We start from the raw sequence: 22,347 nt of genomic DNA, 5'->3' as shown, positions 1-22,347 counted from the left end.
CCCATCAGTAATTGGAGCCAGAGAACACATCTCAGCAGGAGGCCAGCTGGTGAGTCACCTGGGCCCAAGGTGGGCAGGCTAGCGACTCAGCAAATGAAAAATAGGTGTTTGGATTTACACAATGAGTTGAGTTGTGTAGTTTGTTTTCATACCTGTTGCTCAGGACTCTGCTCTTGCCTAGTACTAACTCCTCAGAAACCTTAGCCTTCCACAACGCTGGGAAAAGTCCCTGCCCTAGCATTAAGGCGCATTCCTTCACGTGGCTGATGCTGGCAGCTGCTGGACTCCTGCTTCCTAAGGATTAGTCTAGTGCTGGAGCACTGGATCGGCTATTAGGGTGTGGGCTCAGCCATCCAGCAATGCTCTGTGCTTTAGCTCACCTGCCGTACCAGCCACTTTGCATGCTTTTGTGTGGCCAAGACCCCTCATCTTAGCACCTGGAAGTGGAGAGAGACAGCAGTGCCCAAACAACCAGAAGGACAGAAGAAACACGCGGAGAAGGCCCCGAGTTCAGTAGCTGCAGCTGACTCCGCCTTTTGACCTCCGAATCTGTAAGAGGAGAGAAAAAAGTTCAAAGTCACAGAGAAGAAGCTGAATGTCCCCTTCGCGTGAAGAAGAAAGAGCATCTGAAAAACGGAGCAATTTGTGTCTACAGGGCAATTTTGTCTTCTTCTCTCCACACTTCTGAAATGAACTCGGAGGTTTCCCTTTTTATGGAGCAAGGTCCACTCTGTGGTCCAAGTCAGTGAGGATGCAGCCGAATGAAACACGACATCAATGATGGTTACTACGAGACAACGTTGCTAACGGAAGGGCTCAGGCCGGTTCCTTGAGTTTGGACCTACTTCTTGATGTGGGAATGATTTCTTACTAATAAAGAAACTGCCTTGGCCCATTTTATTGGATAGAAAATTAGGTAGGCGGAGTATACAGAAGAGAATTCTGGGAGAAAGAAGGTTAGAGGAAGAGTCGCCATGATTCTCCCGCTCCAGACAGACGCAGGTTAAGATCCTCTCTGGTAAGCCAACTCATGGGCTACACAGAATATTAGAAATGGGTTAGAACAATATGTAAGAGCTAGCCAATAAGAAACTGGACCTAGCCGGGCCAGGCAGTGTTTGAAAGAATACGGTTTCCGTGTAATTATTTCTGGGTATAAACTAGCCATGCGGGCGGCCAGGTGCCGGGGACGCAGCCCTGCCGCTCCTATTTCAACAACTTCTCCCCAGGCAGGGGCCTTCACAGGTTCTGGGCCATCGGATTCCATCACGCCTCCATAAAATAAGGAACTGTCAATTTCCTCTTCCACTCATCCTAAACAGTCCGATTTCATGCGGCCATTTCAGTTCTGTCCCTCATCAGGTGTGTGACTTCAGTAAGTAACTCAGTACACTGTGGCTTCAGTTTCCTCCTCTACAAAGAAAGCTAAAATAGGATGGCCCACTTCACAGGGCGATTATAAGGATCCCTGGGTGACTTGGCACGGTGCCCAGCAAATGGTCACTCGAGTGTTAGCTGTGAACACAACCAATGCAGTAGACCTACTCAGCCGAACAGCTATTTCCTCCACGACCCCCGCTTACGAAGGTATTTCTTCAGTTTCATTCTGTCTTAACCTTCACATCTGGATTTATTGTTGTTACCAAATAGGTCAGTTAAAAAACACAATTATTCAGTAAATTCATGTTTTTGGTTTTTCAGGGTAGTGTTTCTTTGTGTAACAGCCTGGAACTTGCTCTGTAGATCAGGCTGGTTTCAGACTCACAGACTCACAGAGATCCACCTGCCTCTGCCTCCCAAGTGCTGGGATTAAAGTCACGTGTTGCCACCACCACCTGTCAGTAAATATTTTTTAGTATCAACTACTGGGTTTCATCTTTCCTTAGAGATTTATTTGATTTTTCTGTGTGTCTATCTGCTGTGGGGACGTGCCTGTGTGGGCGCAGCTCTTGGAAGCTCCAGAACTGGATGTCGGATCCCCTGGAGTTGGAGGTGCAGGTGGTTGTGAGCTGCCCCATGTGGCTGCTGGGACTGAATTCGGGTGCCCTGTGAGAGTAATATGTGCTCCTAACCGCTGCGCCACCTCTCCAGCCCCATATCGTCAGGTTTCGGAGGAGTCCAATAAATAACACTCTTTCCCCAGCTTGGCGCTGAGCCAAGGAAAAGGACAAAGCCAGGCAAACAGAAGACCCGAATAACACCTCTGCTGCTCAGAAATCTAGCGGTGAAGGGTGACGCTTGGTAGGAAGCAGGAGGCCCAGCCTGGACCCTCGCCCTGTAGCAGACAGCACCAGAGTGTGGCAGGCTCCCATCTTCTGGGACGGATCCTGCTCCTAAAGCACCGTTGGCCCGGAGAGCAGAGCAGACTATGCCTTTCATGGTAGTGACAGGAGAGAGAGGGAGCTCAACCAGGTATGTTCAGCTTCCGACGGCCTCCTTCTCCAGGGAAGGGAGATGGGCACTCACAGGTTAGACACACAGTGATCCTACTCCCAGAGTCAAACACACGGCATGGGAATGCAGCCCCCCACGCCGACACGTGTGTGTGCTGAGCGCGGCCCTCTCTGCCTGGTCCTCCATGGACATTTAAAGAGCAGCATCTCTAAACCGTTATCTCCTCCCCGCCCATATCGCTGCTATTTCCCTGCTGTGGTGGATGCATTACCAGGTTCCTAGATATCCCGGGTGGTGACATCAAACCCATTTTGACTTTTATTGCTCTTGACGTTCACATTTGCTTTATCAAGATCTACAGATTTGTTTCTATTCAAGCAGCTTTTGATTCTTTTCCTCTTTCAAAGGAGAGATATACTCACAATCCCTCCCTTGGACCACCACCACAGGCTCCTGATTTCACGGCATCTGAGTCCTTATTTTCTCCTTCTCTATAATCTCACTCGAATTCTGCTTACCCACTGCTCCGGGCTAGTCACAAACAACAACTCTCCCTTAGAGGGCCCTTATTAATACTGGGATTAACTTTTTAATGATATTTGTACCATTTGTCTGGGTATCTCATGGCGTTGAAAAGTGCTATGAACATAGTTGGCACAGAACACACACTTGTTGAGCAACTGTCCGGGCTGACTAGTATTTCACGGTGTGCATTTACTATAGTGTATCCATTCTGTCCACTTGCTTTCTATGCCGTCAACGGACACTTCAGATTTCATTTTTTGACTATTATAAATAGTATCACTATGGCCACGAAGTGCAAATATTTATTCAAGACTTCTTTGCTTTTTTGGGGCTATACCTAAAAGTATGGCTGTCAGATCATATGGCTGGTCTATTTTTAGAGCTTGCCATTTTCCGTTGATTGCATGAGTGTCCGTCCTACAAACAGTGCACGAGTGATTTAGTTCCTCAGTTCCTCACCAACCCTTGTTAATTCTGTGCCTTGATTTTTTTTTTTTTTTTGGTGGCGTGTTGGTGACCATCTCAATGGGCTTGGGAGCCTGGGGAGATTAGCTTCCTGCTGTTTCACTTAGCTTTCCTCTCAGGATGGATGTTGTGAAGCACGCTTTGATGTGCTTTTTTGGTCCTTTGAGTAACAGAATTATAAAAATACTCTTTCTCATACACTTATTTTCAAATTCAGTGCTCAGGGGGCTGGAGAAATGGATCAGTGGTTAAAGATGCTTGCCATGATAGCAGGGGGACTGGACTTGAGTTCACCAGAAGCTCACATAAACGTGGGGGTGGGCGTGGCAGCGTACCCATAATTCCAGTCTCAAAGTGTGGGAACTGGGGATCAATCCCCAGAGCAGGCAGGCTATCGAGATTAACTCCGGGTATAATTGAGAGACCCTGTACTAATGTGTTTCAGCACATGTGTGAAAACCATGCAAAAACATGCACATAGATACCACATACACAGCAAAATGAAAAGCACACATACATGGAAAGTGGAGAAAGGCAACAAGTCTTCACTGCCTGGAGATTTAATTCCAGGTAGACTGCTTGCCTAGCATGTACAAGATCCTGGGTCTGCACTGAAAAACAAAACCTTTAAATTTAGCTATTTAGTTTTTTTTGTTAAGTTATAAGGATTCTTTTGGATATTAATACCTTATTAGATATATGATTTGCAAGTATTTTCTGCTTTCCTACAGATTAACTTTCATAACTAAAATTTGAATACAAATGTAGGCTGCTGTGATTTAGTCAGTTAAACTCAGCCATCCTTTGTCAGGAACTTACAGTGTACAAGATACTCGCTTGAACTTTTCTAGACTTGATACAGACAGGGGCTCTTTTGGCAAACTCCAGCCTCTGAAGACAGGGTTCTGCAAGGCACAAGGAGCCACAGCCTCATAAGTTCCAGCTGAGTTTGTATTTTCTTGAAACTGGCTTTCTCCTAGGTTTGGCATGCACTAAATGCACTAATGCACCCCAGGCAGGTGAGGGGGCTTCTCAGACAGGCTGCTGAGAGGTCACTTCCCTCTAAGGTTTTAGGATTTCCCTCTATAGTGGTCACGACTAGTCAGTATTGGTGAGATCGCCATTCAGTCCCACGATGGCTGAGGAAGATGGAGTCAGAGGGGTAGACAGACTTCAGACTCCAGACCTTCCCAAGGACAGGTTGGGATCTTGTGAATTTGGGGGAATTTAGGGTGCAGTGGACCAGTTAACTCGGTCACAGCCGTCACATAGCCATCATGTCTCTCCACTGCGCCAAGTATTCCCACCGATTTAGAAAGAACCTCTGAGCCGGGCGGTGGTGGCGACGCCTTTAATCCCAGCAGTCGGGAGGCAGAGGCAGGCGGATCTCTGTGAGTTGAGGCCAGCCTGGTCTACAAGAGCTAGTTCCAGGACAGGAACCAAAAAAGCTATGGAGAAACCCTGTCTCGAAAAAATCCAAAAAAANAAAAAAGAAAGAAAGAAAGAGCAAGCCTCTGAGTGCTAAAGCTCTCCAAGACGACCAAGGAGAAGAAGTCAATCTATGCATTTTGGAGGGAGGAAATTGAGCCAGAGTCTCACTGTGTAGCTCTGCCTAGTCTGGACCTCACTTTGTAGAGCAGGTTAGCTCAAACTCACAGAGACCCCCCTGCCTTCCAAGGGCGAGCATTAAAGCTGTGCATTACCATGCCAGTCCCAGGCACCATTGTCAACCAATATGTTATAAATATTGTGCTGTGTGAGGCTTTCAATTACATAAATCAATTATGGTCAAAATCTCTACAGCACTGGTTCTCAACCTTCCTAATGCTGTGACCCTTTAGCACAGTTTCTCATGTTGTGGTGACCTCCAACTATACAATTATTTTCATTGCTACTTCATAACTGTAATTTCGATACTGTTATCAATTGTAATGTAAATATCTGTGTTTTCCAATGATCTAAGGTGACCCCGGTGACCCTCAAAGGGGTTGCAACCCACGGTTAACCACTGCTCCAGAGGATCTGGAAGACTAGAGATGTTTGTGCCCTGGTACATATCAGATAAATTCAGTTTTAACTGACATATCTTCTCTCTAATAATACATGTGATAAACATGGAGAGGTATGCAGGTGTGTTTAGGAAGAGAGTGCCTGACTAGAACCCCAAGATCTCGGGCTTCATCCTACAGCAGGGGAGGCAGGAAGCCCCAGGAAACCCACCTGTCACTTTGATGGCTCCTGTGGCCTTGGCAATGTTGTTCTCTATCATGCAGGAGTATGTGTTGTTGATTGTGACATTGTAGAGCACAGATACAACCTTCATGGTCACATTCTCAGAGTTCAACTCGAAGCTGGTGTTGGAGACTTCTGAGAAGTTGGCTCCTTGGTCAACTTGAGAGGCCCAGGCCACTGTGGGCTGGGGGAACCACCGAGGAGCCTCACAGCGCAAACTCTCTGAGCTGGCATTATAGTCCACATTTATCTCTGGCACACTGAAGGCTGCAGGTGGCAAAAGTCAAAAAGGATAAATGTCAAGGGAAGACAGATTATACAAAAAAAGCCTTACGTGCTAGGTCTTAAAAATAAACAATCAGCCGGGCTGTGGTGGCACACGCCTTTCATCCCAGAACTCAGGAGGCAGAAGCAGGTGGATCCCTGTGAGTTCAGGGCCAGTCTGGTTTACAGAATTAGTTCTAGGTCAGGCTCCAAAGCTACATAGAGAAACCTTATCTCAAACAAACAAACAAACAAACAAAAAAACCCAACCACAATCACTCTGTCACTTAAGTGACTCAGAGCTTTCTCATGGTGATTTTTGTGTGGCCCTTTATGTCATGGGCATAAATAAATAATAATTTGCTCAGAGCATCGCTATAAATTATATCCCTTTGTTCAATACCACAAACTCCAGGGGCCTGAGTTTCAAATATATCAGTGTTATGATAGGTAATGTCCTTTGTGTACAAGGGTCGTTAGAAAGGAAAAAAGAAAGGAAGGAAGGAAGGAAGGAAGGAAGGAAGGAAGGAAGGAAGGAAGGAAGGAAAGAAGAAAGGAAGGAAGGAAGAAAGGAAGAAAGAAAGAAAATGTCTGTTGCCTTGTGACAATAAGGTTAAGCCTTGGATAGCTTCTGGATTTGATGTTTTAAGATAAAGAGGGAGGAGGAAGGAGAAAGAAGCAAACAACATAACAGCACTTGCTTATCACCACAGAAAGCCCACTCACAGGCCTTGTCGCCATGGGGATTTGGACTTTGCTTGGGTGGAAACTAAAGCTCTGATACCTAGGAATAGAATGGCAGCCGTTTGTTTTATTCTAAGAAATGCTGCTCATTAAAGTAACATCTGGGAATTAAGAATTCCTTCTTCTGCAACTAGGCAGAGTAACACAGTATGTTATGGTTGTGTAGCTTGGTGTTCTTGTGGGACTTCTAACAGTGGGAGCCAGGTTGTCTGTGACTCTGTTGCCTGCTTTTGGGACCTTTTCTTCTTACTGGGTCACCTTGTCCAGTCTTGATGTAGTGGTGTGTGTGGGATGCCTAGTCTGTTGTAACTTGTTATATTGTGTATGGTTGATATGCCTGAGAGGCCTTCTCTTTATTGAAGAGAAACAGAGGGAGTTTTATCTGGGGAGAAGAAAGGGTGGCAGGGAGGGACTTGGAGGAAAGGAGGGAGAAGAAGCTTTGGTCTTCTGAATTAACATAAGAGAAGAATAACTCACTAAATAAATAAATATATAAGTTTTAAGGATCTGGGCTTATTATTATGCCAAAATGGCAATCTACAATTAATATTTTTAAAAATTGTTGTTGTGCTGATGGTACTGATGGACCTGATGGTGCTGGTGATGGTTGTAAGGGTCCATGTGCCACAGCACACCTGTGAAGCTTGGAGGATAGTTTTGCAGACTGGTTCTCCTCTTCCATCTTTAGATGGTGTGGTTGTTTGGGCAAGGATGGCCACCATAAACTCATATGTTTGAATACTTGGTCCTGGTTGATGGAACTGTTTGGGAAGGACTAGAAGGTGTGGTCTTGTTGGAGGAGGTGTGTCGCTGGGCTTTGAGACTGCACATGCTCACACCATCCCAACTCAGAGCTCTCTCTGTCTCTCTCTGTCTCTCTCTCTGTGTCTCATGCTTGTGAATCAGATGTCAGCTCTCAGCTACTGCTCCAGCGCCATGCCTGACTGCCTGCTGTCAATCTCCCTACTGTGATGATCATGGACTCACTCTCTGAAGCTGTGAGCCCCGAATATAACTTCTCCTATAGGTGGCTTGATCATGGTGCCTATTCAGAGCAATTGAAAAGTCGTTAAGACACATGGTTTCAGGGATCAAACCCAGGTTGACAGCTTGAATATTGAGCACCTTCACCTGCTGAGCCCTCTCACCAGGCCTCCAGGTAGTCAGTAATTCATTATGCCATTTAGCTGCTTTTTTGCTTAGGGTTAGGCTGGTGCTAAGTGAGAATGAAAGGAAAACCTTTCCCTTGCCGTTGTTTTTGTTTGTTTCTGAGTCAGTCTCATGTAGCCCACGCTGGCCTTAACCTCACCATGGAGCTGAGGATGACACAGAACTCCTGATCCTTTGGCCTTCTGTGCCACGCGCTGAGGATACAGGCGTGTGCCAACACACCCTGCTCTTCACCTTCCTCCCAGCAAGCCTGTTCCATAGCAAGGAAGATGAGATGCACATGCTTGGAGCAGGTAGGGAATATCGTCCCTAGGAGGCGATATGGAAACTAAGTCGTGAGCATATGCTTTGTGCTAGAAGTGTATCCCAGACATTACTTTATTTGAGCTTCGAAATAATCCTATGGTTATCTGTTATTATACCTATGCTCAAACTTTAAAATTTTGGAATTTTACTAATTTATTCTCTCTCTGTTTTTTTTTTTTCAAGACAGGGTTTCTCTGTGGAACAGCTCTGTTGTCCTGGAACTCACTCTGTAGACCAGGCTGGCCTCAAACTCACAGAGATCCGCCTGCCTCTGCCTCCTGAGTGCTTGGATTAAAGGCATGCACCACCACTGCCCAGTTCTACTTTCTTTAAAAAATGGATTTATTTTTATATAATCTATTTGACTGTTTGCCTCCATGTCCATGTGTGCACCATGTGCATACAGTGCCTGTAGAGGCCAGAAGGGGGATCATAGTCCTTGGGTTGCCATGTGCAGGCATGTGCATGCTGGAAGAATAGCTAGGACTCTTAACAACTGAGCCACCTTTCCAGGCTGTCCTAATCTACTAAAAATTTAAAGTTAGCTTACAAATAAATTTAATTATATGAACAACTTTAGATTTACATAAAAGTTTCAAAGACAATATTCAGTAAGAGAATTCCTATGTTTCCCATTCAGTTTCCTCTAATGGAGCATCTTCAATGGCCTTTGTTCTTCTGTCAAAATCGAGAAACCAGCATCACTGCTAATTAAACCCCAGACTTTATTTGTATTTTGCCCATTTTCCTGTTAACATTGGGAATTCTGTTGTTGTCCCAGAATCTCACTAGTATGCCATTATGGTTTAATTATTTCACCTCAGGTTTGTATGAACTCTGGCATTTTCTCAATCTTCCCATTTTTAAATTTTTTTTTTTTTAATCAGTAGTTTTAGTAGTGGTCAGGTATTGCGTAGGGGGTGCCTTCGTGTTGGGATTTACGGGATGTTCTTCTCATGGTTGGAGTCAGGTGGGGTTTTGGAGAGGAAGACCTTTGCAGGGTAAAGTTCTCCTCCCATCAGCACGGCCTGCTGGAAGGCACGGGCTCTCCATACCCAATGATGTGAGGGGCGTGTGTTAGGTGTCTTAGAAACCTGAATTCACCGAGTGGGAAGACTATCAAATGGTGCCTCCCCCTCCTGGAGAAGGAGAGAGGGAGGCAAATTATTCGGAATTTCTGTCTGAAGAGAATTGTATCATCTTCTTCCTTGTGTTTTGTGTGCTTTAGACCTTGAGTCATAACTTAGTAGCGTGTTTTCTTGGCTCACTGTTTTAGGCTTTTCAGTGGAGTTTGTGCAGTTGGTCTTACTGTTTGATATTGCCCACCAGGCTCCCTCTTCAGATAAAGATGCCAAGGCTCAGAGAGGTTGTGTTGTTTGGCTCACCGTCCTCATCCAGGCCTGGATCTAGGGCACTGCTTTGTAGCATTACACATATAAGGAGAAGTTCAAGAAAGGCCCACAAAGCCTGTGTTAGACTCGGGAGCAGAGGCTACTTAATGCCCATCCTTCAAGGTCCCTTTTAACTTCTTCCTGGGGGGTTCTTTCTCCTTTGGGTGTGCTCTCTCCCTTCCTTTGAACCCCTCTCTTGTTCTATTTCTTCTTTCTTTCTTTCTTTCTTTCTTTCTTTCTTTCTTTCTTTCCTTCCTTCCTTCCTTCCTTCCTTCCTTCCTTCTTTTCTTTTCTTTTCTTTTTTTTTCTTTTTTTTTTTCGAGACAGGGTTTCTCTGTAGCTTTGGAGCCTGTCCCAGAACTAGCTCTGTAGACCAGGCTGGTCTCGAACTCACAGAGATCCGCCTGTCTCTGCCTCCCGAGTGCTGGGATTAAAGGTGTGCGCCACCACCACCCAGCTATTTCTACTTTCAGAAGGTGTTGTTTGTTATTCTCTGTTGTTACCCCTGGGCAGTCCTTCAGTTTGCTAAGATCTATACTGGAAGCACCGTGAAAGGAGGGACAGTCACTTCTGTTTATTGATCATCTCTGTGTTCTTCGTCGCAGCTATCTGAATCCCTTGTAGACAGCTTCGGGAAACATCTGTTAGACTGGGTTGGCAAGGAAATGCGGGTTTCACTGGGGCGGTAATACTGAGTTTGTATGACAGCGTTGCTTTGGTTTGGTCCTTTTGTACCGCTTCTAAAATTGCTTTCTGGCGGAAGTCTCTGGAAAGACTCATCTCGGCTGTGGGCTTGGGCCTGATTAGTATAGAAATATCTCAGGACAGATGGTAGACTTCTCTTAGTAGCAACAACAGGGCCTGCCTTCAAGAGACTGCATTTATTAGCTAGGAGCTTTTAATCCCAGTAGTTGGGAGGCAGAGGCAGGCAGATCTCTGTGAGTTTAAGGTTAACCTGATCTACATAGAGAGTTACAGAGTGAGACCATGGAGACACACACACACACACACACACAGGGGGGGGGGGGAGACAGAGACAGAGATTTGGAAATACACCTAGAAATTCAAAGATGGTGAGAGACTCGAAGAACATATTTTAAGTCCTAATATTATAGCAGATCACTGTGGAAGTTGGTGTGGTCTTGGGCATAACAACCACTACTAACAGAGATGAGAGAGTTTGGTCCAATATTGGTCATTTATGAACACACTATATTTCATCAGCGACTGGTGACCTTTATTCTCAGATATCTCTGGGTGCCCCCTCTGCCCACCCTGCGGAAGTAACTCACCTCCAGTCTTATACTCCAGGTTGGCATTCCCTTTTCCTTTGGAGGTACGGATGTAGCACGTGTAGGTGCCAGCGTCTATGAGTTGGACATTTTTCAGCCTCAGGGAAGCATTGCCGACCACCACCTGATCAGCAAACACCGCTGTCCGGCCTCTGAACATCTCGTGCTGCTGTGAGAAATCGTCTTTGCCTTCTTTGAACTCGTGGACCAAACCCAGGGTCCCTTCTTTCAGCCACTGAATGACGATGCCATTGAGCTTGATGTCAGGTTCAAAAGTGCAGCTCAGAATCCCATCCTCTCCGATGTTTCCTGCCGAGGTGAACGTCCTGACGGTGATGAAGTGTTTGCCTGCGATTCAGGAAGGAACAGTGAAGCCCCGGTACTTTGACAGCCAAGAAGCTCTTCATTAATGCAAGCCAGACAGAGTTGTCCAGATCAATTAGAAGTAGAGAAAAGCGTTTTATTTAAAAGACATGACTAGAAAGAGGAGTAATCCATGTTAACATCTACAGCAGATCTGCTGTGCACAATAGCTTTTGTAAGAACAATCTCCCCAAACCCGGAGAGGCGGCAAGAGGAGAACACGTCAGAGTTGAGGGTTTGAACATGAGTATTCAAGTCTACCATGCAACCTTAAATAAGTCATGTGACTCCTCTGACTCCCAGGAAAGTGGAGGTAACAGCCTCTGAGAGGTTGTTATGAGGAACAAATCAAATGGGGGTAAACTTGATCTGCAAACGACAATTACACAAGTAAGGTATTATTCCTAGCTAAGCAGGAGGGACACAAAGCTCTACTTGCTGTTAATTAGTATTAGTAATTCTGAAGAAAGTTAAATCCTTTTTTTTTAATTTATTTATTAAAGATTTCTGTCTCTTCCCCACCGTCGCATTAACCTTCATCAGGCGATGAAAGGAGACAGAGACCCACATTGGAGCACAGGACAGAAATCTCAAGGTCCAAATCAGGAGAAGAAGGAGAGAGAGCACGAGCAAGGAACTCAGGACCGCGAGGGGTGCACCCACACACTGAGACAATGGGGATGTTCTACCGGGAACTCACCAAGGCCAGCTGGCCTGGATCTGAAAAAGCCTGGGATAAAACCAGACTCGCTGAACATAGAAAGTTAAATCCTAATGAGCTGGGACTTGATCTTCCTTGGAATGATGGAGAAACTCAGGCACCAAGAAGGGAAGTGATGGTTCTGAGGTTATGATGTTATCTACATCGTAATGAAGAGTGGTAGTTAATGATGCTTTGATCCACGAGAGAAGCCTCCTTCCTCACCTCTTTGATCCTACCGTCTGGAGAAACATTACTATGGTGATGTCACCATTTTATGGCCTTTCCTTCAGTTGTGCAGCCTACAGCACACTCAGGCTGGGGGTTCTTTGTGCCTGCTGTTCTGCCCGAGAGCACCCTAGGGTGACAGATTATTTTTAGAGGTTCCTGTAACATGGATGTGAAGCTAAGGCAGTGGCCATGGAGCCCAAGAAAATCAAGGAGCAGAAACAAGTAAGTGCAGGAGAGACCATGGGGAGCATCATCCTAAGAGCCGTGCTGGCTGCTGGGCATAGTCAAGACTGCAGGAGGTGCTGCCTGACCTTTGTATTGTCTTCACACAAATGCCTGGTTTAAGTTCTTAAGCTGGTCCTCACAAGCCTTTCTGACACCCTCAGACGTCACTATGATGGGTCTTGGATGCTGCTCAATTGTACTTTTCAGATTCCTTATTGGTTTTCCCACTGCGCTTGTCTGCCTCCTTCCCACACATTTTGAACACATTGATCTTGCAAGGAGCTTGCTTAGTGTACAATCCAAATACACCTGCCACCTAGCCCCTGAGTTCCCGTGGTTACTATGGACTCTGGAATGAGTTGCAGATTTCCCAGCCTGGCCTTCGGTGCCAAGCACTGCCTGGCACACAGTGAATGCCTCTTGTTCCTGCCTGGCAGTTTCCTCTCCCACCATCTCCCTTCGTCGTCTGCTTTGTCTCTGTCCGATGGTTTGTTGATTTTCTTTCTTCAATTTAAAGATCCATGAACAAATAATACATGTTCCTTTTCAATCACAGAAGCAAACATTCTAGCCACAAGGGTGTCCTTGGCACTTCCAGCTCATTAAGGCTTGGGATTGTCTAATTGACTCCAAGACCTTTACAAAAGAGATGAGGGTAATGAATGGGAAATAGAGCCAAAGACGCTAAGCTAGGTAGATTTGCATAAAAAAAGAACAGAGGGCTAAGGATAGAAGAAGAAGTATAGCTAGGAAAAAGAGGCCGAGGAAACAGGCATGCGCACATAGGCTGGGCTGGAAGAGCTTTTTGAGGCTTGACAGTGTGGAAGAAAAGGGATTTGGGGAGCAGCTGCCCCGTGTGGCCTTTCATGTGAGGCATTTGGAAAACTAACTAGGGAAGAGAGCAAAAGGTTTGACTGTGTGGTACCACGGCACCCCTGTCTCCTGTATTTTCTTGAACACTGCTTTGAAGGTTCGGGAATATTTTCAATCCTCTTTTTTTATATCAAGGCCCAGGCTTGCATGGGCTGCAGGGTCACACTCTGTGCCTTCCCAACCCTGCTCGTCTTTCTCCTGTACAGAGGTTCCTGCTCTCATGTCTCCTGCTTACCCACATTCCACTCGTATTTGAGGGTAGTCCTTCTGAGAAACTCTTTTCAGCCAGTCAGGGTAGAACTGGCAGATACACCCCCGTCCATAACTTGTCTTTCCCCTTTACCATGGTAACTGCCTTCTCCCTTGACTCACATCTGGACTTGGCACACATCTGTAAGCTTTGCCCAAGGGGCAGATGGTTTTAGTCATAACTACGGGTCTGATTGTGTGTGCTGCTCTGCTCCATGGAGAAAGAATGTTCTGTGAGTTCCAGAGTAAACGGGGATAAACACAAAACACTGCTTGTATAATATACCTATTGCAAGAGCAAAGAACCAAGACCACCTTTCATAAATGCGGGAGAAAGATTAGCTTTAAAAAGACGACAATAAGAACGCATACAGATGCTGAATGAAACCCCAGAACCGCTGGGACTCAACCAGAGCCAGAGTGAAGGTGACTGCACTTCATAAAATGTCATTGAAGGTAATCTGGAAAATTACTTTTTTCAGAAAAAAAATCGCACATAATTAGCACAATTATGGAGGAAATGAAATGATAATGATATATTTCAGTTTGGTAATTGTGTTACCGGAATTCGGTCTAATGTGCTGGCCTTGAGCCCGTAGGTAGGGGCCCCACTGACACAGCTCCTAGGGAACTTGGTAATTAAAAGTAGTCAGCTTCTGCGTGCCTGGGGACCTGTGGCAGCTTCAGGTCACTTGGGTTCCTATTCATGACGTGGCCAATGGGATGAGCAAGACACCAGTTGAATTCTCATCCATAGGAAAGGAAGGGGAGAAATAAAAGACAGTGAGGACTTCAGAAATCACAAGGTAGGAACCTAAAGGCAAGAACTGAAGCAGAGACCACAGAGTAACACTGCTTACTGGATCACCTGTTCTGCTTGCTCAGCTACTTTTCTAATTAAAAAAAATATTTATCTATTTTTAATGTACGTGAATGTTTCCTGTGTGTATGTATGTATAGCATATGCATGCCTGGTGCCCCAGGAGGTCAGAAGAAGGCATCAGATTCCTCTGGTGATTGTGATGCTCTATGTGGGTTCTGGCAACCAAAGCTGAGCCCTCTGCAAGAGAAGCAAGTGCCCTTAAGTGCCCAATCATATCCCCAGCCCCTTAGCTACCTTTATTTATATAACCCAGGCCCACCTGCCCCTACATGGCACCACTCACAGTGGGCTGAGCCCTCTTAAATCAAGTAGCAATTAAGGAAAAGCCTCGTAGACATGACCTCATGCCAGTATGACCTGGGCAGTTCTTTAGTGGAAGCTCCCTTTCTAGGTGACTCTAGGATTATGTCGAGTTGTAACTAAAGTTATGACATAGGGGCAATTCCTACCATAGCTCTGGTCGTTTGAGGAAAGGGGTGGGAGACACCAGAGGTGAGCAGGCTCTCACATCTCAACATCTGTTTTCACATAGGTGAGTAATGTTTAATTGCTTCTTTCCTACAGGGATATTTGGGATTGGTAGTACAGGAAACCCGAGGCAAGCATTTCATAGAGATCGTGATGGGGGTGGCACTGGATAAAACTTAGGACAAGAACTGTCCCTTGACACAATGCATACCAGACTCTATACATTCCAATAGCATAGAACACACTAGAAGCTGTTAGCAGAGGGTCCTGTGGCATGTGCTGGAGCCCAGCTGTGCAGTGGACCAGGCCTTGGGAGGTAGGAAAGGAACATTGCACTAAAGGCGTTACCCTTAGTGACTCATTTTAAGCCACCAAAGTTAAGAATGAGCATCAGAACATTCTTATGAATGAGTGTAAAGAAGCTCTGATGCTAGTGACTCGCTTAGTGCCCTGTGTCTAGCAAGCAGGGGAGCCAGGACCAAATCAGTCCTGCCTGGTACTTAACCCAGGCTGCTTCTGGCATATTTTGCTGGTCGATAAAGCTAGATTGAAGCATTTCAAGAACCAACCAGTTATAAAGATATCACCACTTGATGTAGGAGTGATTTCTTTCTAATCTGTTGCTTTCATTGGTTAATTAATAAAGAAACTGCCTTGTCCCATTTGATAGGCCAACCCTTAGGTGGGTGGAGTAAACAGAACAGAATGCTGGGAGAAAGAATTCGAGTCAGGCAGTCACCATGATTCTCCCACTCCAGACAGACGCAGGTTAAGATCTTCCCTGGTAAGCCACCTCGTGGGCTATACAGATTGTTAGAAATGGGTTAGATCAATATGTAAGAGCTAGCCAATAAGAGGCTGGAACTAATGGGCCAGGCAGTGTTTAAAAGAATACAGCCCCACCACTCCCTCAACAACCACTTTAAGAATAAAAGCCACAGGGCTGGGGATGGAATCCAGTGACAGGATACTTGCCTGGCACGTGTGAGACCCTAGGCTTGATTCACTCCAACACCACAGTACACACAGGTAAAAACCTCAAGATAAAACACCTAAAGGTCATAAATGTAAGGCACACAAAGAGCTATTTTTTTTTTTTTACAAATAACTGTATCAATGTTGGAAATATCAAATGTTTTCCAAACAATTTGCACAATGCTTCTGATAGGAACACAGGGGCTTATCTTGTGTCCGAAGGTGGAACAGTATTAGATGATGTCTTTTGACTGTCTGTCTTGACCACCCTAACTTCATTAAAGGTCTTCCTTGGGGTGGCCAGAAGATTGTGTCGTTCCCAAGAGGTGCTAAATGAATTCACCAACACTAGGAAATGGGTATTAACAGTATTCGTGGTGTCCAGCTGTGTCAGCCACTTATGCATGTGTGAGCAATCTCTAGGTTCTCACATGATCATGCGTATTTTAACAGTGAAAACAGCTGATTCTGGAAAGTTAATTTACCTCCCAAAGGGCATGAAGTTGTCTCATTTGGGACCCGCCTGTCTCTGATCCTTAAACTCTTGCACTGTGAGGAGCTGTTGGGGATGGCCCGGGAGTGACCACAGTGCAGTGCTGGAGGACACTTACTGTGGCCAGGGAGGTACCTTCCTGCTATGCCTCCCTTCCTCCTGAGTATCCTTTAACGAGGGGTTGATGAGAGTCTCTCACCCTCTCTTCCAAAGATTCACCTGAAGTGCAGCTTGTGTTGTATGAGGCCCACACTTAGAATGTTTATTTATTTATTTATTTATTTGTTTGTTTATGTTTGCCATGCTGGAGTGGAACTCAGGGTTTTGCACACTGGGCAAGCGCTCTGCATCTGAGATCCATCCTCAGCTCTTGGTTTGGTTTTCTCCTTTTTATTTATTAGCATATATTATTAGTGATAGATGATAGTGCGCTTCATCATGGCTTTCATACCTTTGGTCATATTCACCCATTATCCCCTTCTTGTCCCTCTGCCACTCCTGTGGATCCCCTTCTTCTAAGACTCCTTTCTATTTTGTCTTTGACCCAATAGGCTTAATTAGGGTCTCTTCTATGAGCATGAGTGAGAGATTATCTCAGGAGCATAAGAGAATGAGTCTCACCCCTCCCCACCCAGCAACCATTGACTGCCACTAGCTCCTTGGGAGAGGGAGAGGCCATGAGCCTCTCACCCCTAGCAACTGTTACTGTACATAAATCCTCATGGAGGGAGAGGAGAAGAGATCACCTAAGATTTAGGAGCAGGAAAAGAGATGAAATAACATAAATCCAAAGTAAGTAAAAAGAAGTAGAGATGCCCCCCACACTTACAGTGGTTCAGTTTGCATTTATTAGACTTTATGATGGTGCAAAAATGACACACATTTGGTAAAAAGTGCACTCCAAATTTTGATCTTTTATGTGTTCCTGTGCTGGTGTTACGTGATGGGATACTCTGGTGATTCTGGAACCAGGGAACCAGGTGTGAGTGTAGCTCCCATTGGCTACATGATCATAGAGCCAATGGCCACACTCTGCAGTGTGCTTTATGCCAAGCATGGTGTCTGAGAGGTTGGGTGTATTAAATGCCCTGAACTTGCAATGTTTCCAGTATACAATTGATACATTGGAATATAGCTGTATTATCAAGAACCATCTGTATTAGAATGAAACAGATTAGCAAGTTCAGAAATCTATCAACACACACATAATGGCTGGTTTATGATGATGGAGGCTTTAGAGAGAAGAAAGTGTTTTGATTAAATGGGTTGGGTCTACTGGACAGCCACGCTGAAATACTGAATCTTGACCTGTATGCTATGAAAGGCACTCTGGATGGGTTGTAAGTATACCTGCATGAGGCAAAACACCGAAGTGTCTAAAAACGTAGACTGTCACAGCCTCAAGGAAGGCAAACGTTTTTAAAATGGATTAGATTAGGTTCCACATATGAAGGAAAAGATTGATGAAACAGTCTATGTGAAAATGAAGACCATTTGTTGTTCATTGAAAGGGATGAAGGGAGAGAAAAGGCAAGCCATAGATCAGGAGAGGTCTGGAAATTTGCAAACAGAATATATAAAGAACTATATGTCAAAAAGAAACACAGGGACTGGAGAGATGGCTCAGAGGTTAAGAGTGCATACTGCTCTCTTTTAGAGGACCTGAGTTTGGCTCCCCAAGGACACTGGGTCACAACCACCTGTAACCCAGTTCTATGGGGGGGTCTAATGCCCTCTGCTGGCCTCCTTGGGCACTGCACTCTTGTGCACATGCTCTCAGTTACATAGCCACCTAATTCAAATAAAACTAGAATCTTACAAAAAATACAAACAGAGAACCTCAATTTTAAAGCAAGCAGAATATGTTTTTGATGATAAGGGAAGTGGTTAAGGGTGCTGATGCCTTGCGTAAGCAAATACACATTTAGCAAGGTTTTTTAGTTCAGGCCTTGTGGCTGATCTTTAATAAGCAACCATACATGGAAGGAGAGTGACAGAGGAAAGAGGATACTGAAACTATAAAGACTAAAATCATGAAGTGACAGCTTGGTCACAGACCAAGTTAAAATAAGTATTTTGGGCCTGGCGGTGGTGGCGCACACCTTTAATCCCGGCACTCGGGAGACAGAGGCAGGTGGATCTCTGTGAGTTCGAGGCCAGCCTGGTCTATAAGAGCTAGTACCAGGATTCACCTCAAAGAAGACAGCTGCTGTCTTCTTCACTTGTCTTTCATCATAATTAATAATANATAATAATAATAATAATAATAGATGTTCTAGAGAAGTGGCCTATTGGAAGAAGGACGAGGGGGCTTCCTGTGACTGACATGCGCTGACTGCCTTTCAAGAGTGGTTCTTCTGGCATCTGTTTCCTACCTGGTACAGTAGTCATGGCCAGTCATCCTTCTACAAGGCTCCTGTTTAGAAATGGCTAAGGCCTAAGGAGATAAATGTCTCAGGAGAAGAGGACAGGTGTTCGACTTTGAAGTTTTCTGGGGAGCCGTCCTGCTCTTCCCACACGTCACAGTGAGCGAGAAGAGGTTTGACGGAGATGGTCGCAGCATGGGCTGGGATTGGACAGCACTTACCTGAAATGCCAAAGCCAATGATGAGTGCGATTGCTCCAGCCAGGATGATGATGATGTTAATAACACTACGGACAGAGGGGGAGAAACAGGAAGTTACTTCTTCGTTCCATCCAACATACTGCCTCACAAGCATCCCGTGTAAGATGTGCTACATAAGACATCACAAGCTTTTCACCCACGTGAGCCCTTCCTAGAAATAGGAACCTTAGAAGTCTCAGCGATCCCACTCCCATCCCACTGGAGTCTGGAGACAAGTGAAGAAATGTCCCTTTTATCTGATAGAGTCATCTCAATTTCCAGTTTCTGAAGCACGATTAATAAAAACTCAGAGAAACTAGGCTTCAACCTGAAGATCCATAAAAGCAAAACAGCCAGAGACTGGCTCTTACCTCCATCTCAGTCTGAAATGGTGATCCTGCCTCTAGGAATCTCACAATGAGACTGTGTCTGAGAGCTGTTTCCTCTTGTTTTATAATCCTCTCTTGGGCTAGGATTAAAGGCGTGCACCATTGGGATTAAAGGCATGCACTACCTGGTTTCTATGGCAAAATAGTGTTGCTACTGGAATTAAAGGTGTGTGTTACCACTACCTGGTCTGTAAGGCTGACCAGCGGGGCTGTTTTACTCTCAGATCTTCAGGCAAGCTTTATTTATTAAAATACAATAGAAATGCCACTACAAGTTTCAAGACCAGAGAAGACTGTCCACACTGTCAAAGGAAGACTGATGGTAATATCTCTCTGCATTGCCCAATGGCTCTTGAGGAGACCTTGTGTCCTACTCAACCTTACTCTTAGCCACACTGCCCACCTCTTTGTATCATTTGTTTTCCCTTCTTGATTCTTTCTGTTGATCTTCATCTCCACCTGGTCATGCCTTCTCTACTTTGTACTCATACCTGGTCTACCATGCCCTGCAGGATCTCAGTGACTGTCTTCTGTCTTTGTTTTAAAGAAGTATGATGGGGATATAGCAATAAAGCACATATTTAGAATTGCACATCTAGGTGCAAACCCAGGTTCCGCCTAGCCCCTTAATTCCTGTTTCTCCAGATTTACTCCTTATCTTGTCACAGCCTGGCTGCAGGAGCACCACCTTCCACCCACCTCTTGGTGCAGACCCAGGGTGCCCTTAGCTCTTTCTTATTAACCCACTTATCCTTCCCTTCCATCCCACCTCCATTTCTTTATGTTGGATGCTGTCTGCAGAGATTCTTTCTACTAGAGAAAACACAATGCTGGGGGTTCATCATCCTTCCTGCTCCCCTCTCTAGACTCACCCTGAGCCTTCCTGAAGGAGCCCCGCCCCTCACCCCACCTCCACTCCCTGGGGACTCAGCCTCTTGGTGTGCACCCTCTGTCTCCCTACATATTTCCTTCTGCCCCTCTTTGCCTTTCCTCTTAGACCATCTCCATTTCTTTGTGTTATCTTTCGACTGACAGAAGCAATCTCCAACTGAGAGCCCTCAGCCACCATACTTTCCTAGGATCTAGAGTGGGAATGAGCGACCAAAGAACAGAACTGCCCACTCAAAAAGACCAGATAGCTATGCCAAGATATCCCAAATATTATAACTACAGATACCTACATCCTAGTGAAAAAACAAACATGAACAGTTAAGACACTATGCCTCCTCTGAAAGCTGGTATTTCAATAAAAGCCCCAAGAAATGCAGTTTAGATGAAGTATAAGACAAGGAATACAAAATAGCAATTATGAATATGTTCAAAGACTTTAAAGAGGATATGAACCGATACCCTAATGAAAACTGTGAAAGCAAAAACAGTTAAATGAAATAATAAAAAACATTTTAAGACTTCAAGACACAAAAGTAGAAATAGAATCATAAAAGAAAACCCAAGCTAAAATAAAACTAGAAATGAAAATGAAAAACTTAAGAAATCAGACAAAAGCCACAGAGGTAAGATTTCTTAGCATATTCCAAGATGAGGGGGGTAGAGAGAGTTCCAGATCTTGAAGACAAGGTAGAAGAAATGGATGGTTCAGTCAAAGAAAGTGTTAAATCTAAAAATGTCTAGGCACCAAACATCCTGGAAACACAGTGACTAAGACAGAAGTTACTACCAGGAGTGGGATATTGTTGTGAGGCCTGACTGTGCTGTTTGATGGAGGAATGTAGACTTTGGTACTTTGAATTAGAAAAACAGTTGAATGCTTTAAGTGAGTCTTAATGGGCCATCCTAGTAGGAGCATGGAAGACAGTGGTGCTGAGGGGGACTTGAACTGTGGGAGCCTGGCTCAGGAGGTTTCAGAGGGGAAGAATGTTAGCTGACTGTTCTTGTGATATTTTGGAGAAGAATGTGGCAGTTTTCTGCCTTTGTCCAAAAAATCTGCTCAAGGCTAAATTGGAGAGTTTTGGATTAATGACATTGGCAGAAGAAATTTCAAGACAGCCCAGTATTGACTATGTCATATGGCCATAGGTGACAACTCATCCAGATCTATAGTTGAAAGGATCAAGCTGAGCAAGTCAAAATAGAAAATGTACAGTCTGAGAAGAAAAGGAGCACCAGGAAGTGGAATGGAGCTGAGTCCAGTGCTCAAGGAGATCAAACACTTGGTACTAAGTGGAATCAAGGGAGTGGTGACCTCAGGACAAAACCCCACCTAGGTAAGCTTCTGATTTGTGAAAGGGAAGTACTGAAAAGCGTAAGCAGTGAAATTCATAGAGACACTAGGACAGCTAAAATCACATACTGACCCTACCCAGTGATAGTGTGGACTTCAGTACCCCCACTTTTGCCAATATGGAGATCATCCATACAAAAACTAAACAGAGAAATGTTAGCGTTAACTAATGTCAGGAATCCAATGGACCGAGCAGACAGCAAATTCCATACAAACACTAATGAATTCATTTTCTTCTCAGCAGCTCATGGAATATTCTCCAAAACTGACTACATACTAGGACACAAAGGGAAACAAGAAAATTGAAATAACACACTGCATCCTGCCTGACCACCATGAATTAAAGCTGGATATCAACAACAGAGACAGCAGAAAAAAACTGAACAACTCACTAACGAATTAAAAATGGGACAGTACAGAAATAAAGGTGATTAAAACCCTTTCAGGACTGGATGAAAATGAAAACACAACATACTCAAACCGATGGGGCACAATTCAAGTGTCTCTAAAATGCAAATTCATATCACTAAGTGTCTACATCAGAAAACTGGAGCAGTCTCATGCCAACAGCACAGTAATATACTTGAAAATTCTCAAACAACAGGAAGATATAATGCCCGAAAAGAGTAGAGGGCAAGAACCAAACTCAGGGCTAAAATCAATGAAATAGAAACAAACAGTTGTTTGGTGGTGTTACATGGCTTTAATCCCAGCATTTGAGGTTAAATTTAATCCCAGCACTCAGAAGGCAGAAGCAGGCAGATCTCTGGGAGTTCAAGGCCAATCTGATCTACAGAGCTAGTTTCAAGACAGCCAGGGGAACGGAAAGAAACCCTGTATCAAAAAAAAAAAAAAAAAAAAAAAAAAA

At 44.8% G+C, this 22,347-nt stretch overlaps 1 protein-coding gene across 1 annotated transcript in view; it reads right to left on the bottom strand.

The window, feature by feature from the left end:
* Positions 1-22,347, bottom strand: part of Vtcn1 (V-set domain containing T cell activation inhibitor 1) — a 63,227-nt gene that overhangs the window by 3,531 nt on the left and 37,349 nt on the right. The window contains exons 2-5 of the mRNA XM_050157528.1: positions 18,831-18,895; positions 10,784-11,131; positions 5,605-5,883; positions 381-549 (exon numbers count right to left, since the gene is read on the bottom strand). Of these exons, the coding sequence (XP_050013485.1) occupies positions 431-549; positions 5,605-5,883; positions 10,784-11,131; positions 18,831-18,895 (811 nt within the window). The 3' untranslated portion in view covers positions 381-430. The remainder of the gene's footprint in view (positions 1-380; positions 550-5,604; positions 5,884-10,783; positions 11,132-18,830; positions 18,896-22,347) is intronic.

Source organism: Alexandromys fortis, unplaced genomic scaffold (genome assembly GCF_014885135.2).
Source record: "Alexandromys fortis isolate MF-2015 unplaced genomic scaffold, M_Fortis_MF-2015_v1.1 scaffold_78, whole genome shotgun sequence".
Taxonomy (NCBI): domain Eukaryota; kingdom Metazoa; phylum Chordata; class Mammalia; order Rodentia; family Cricetidae; genus Alexandromys; species Alexandromys fortis.
Note: the sequence above shows the minus strand (reverse complement) of the source record. Positions and strands in the feature narration are given on the sequence as shown.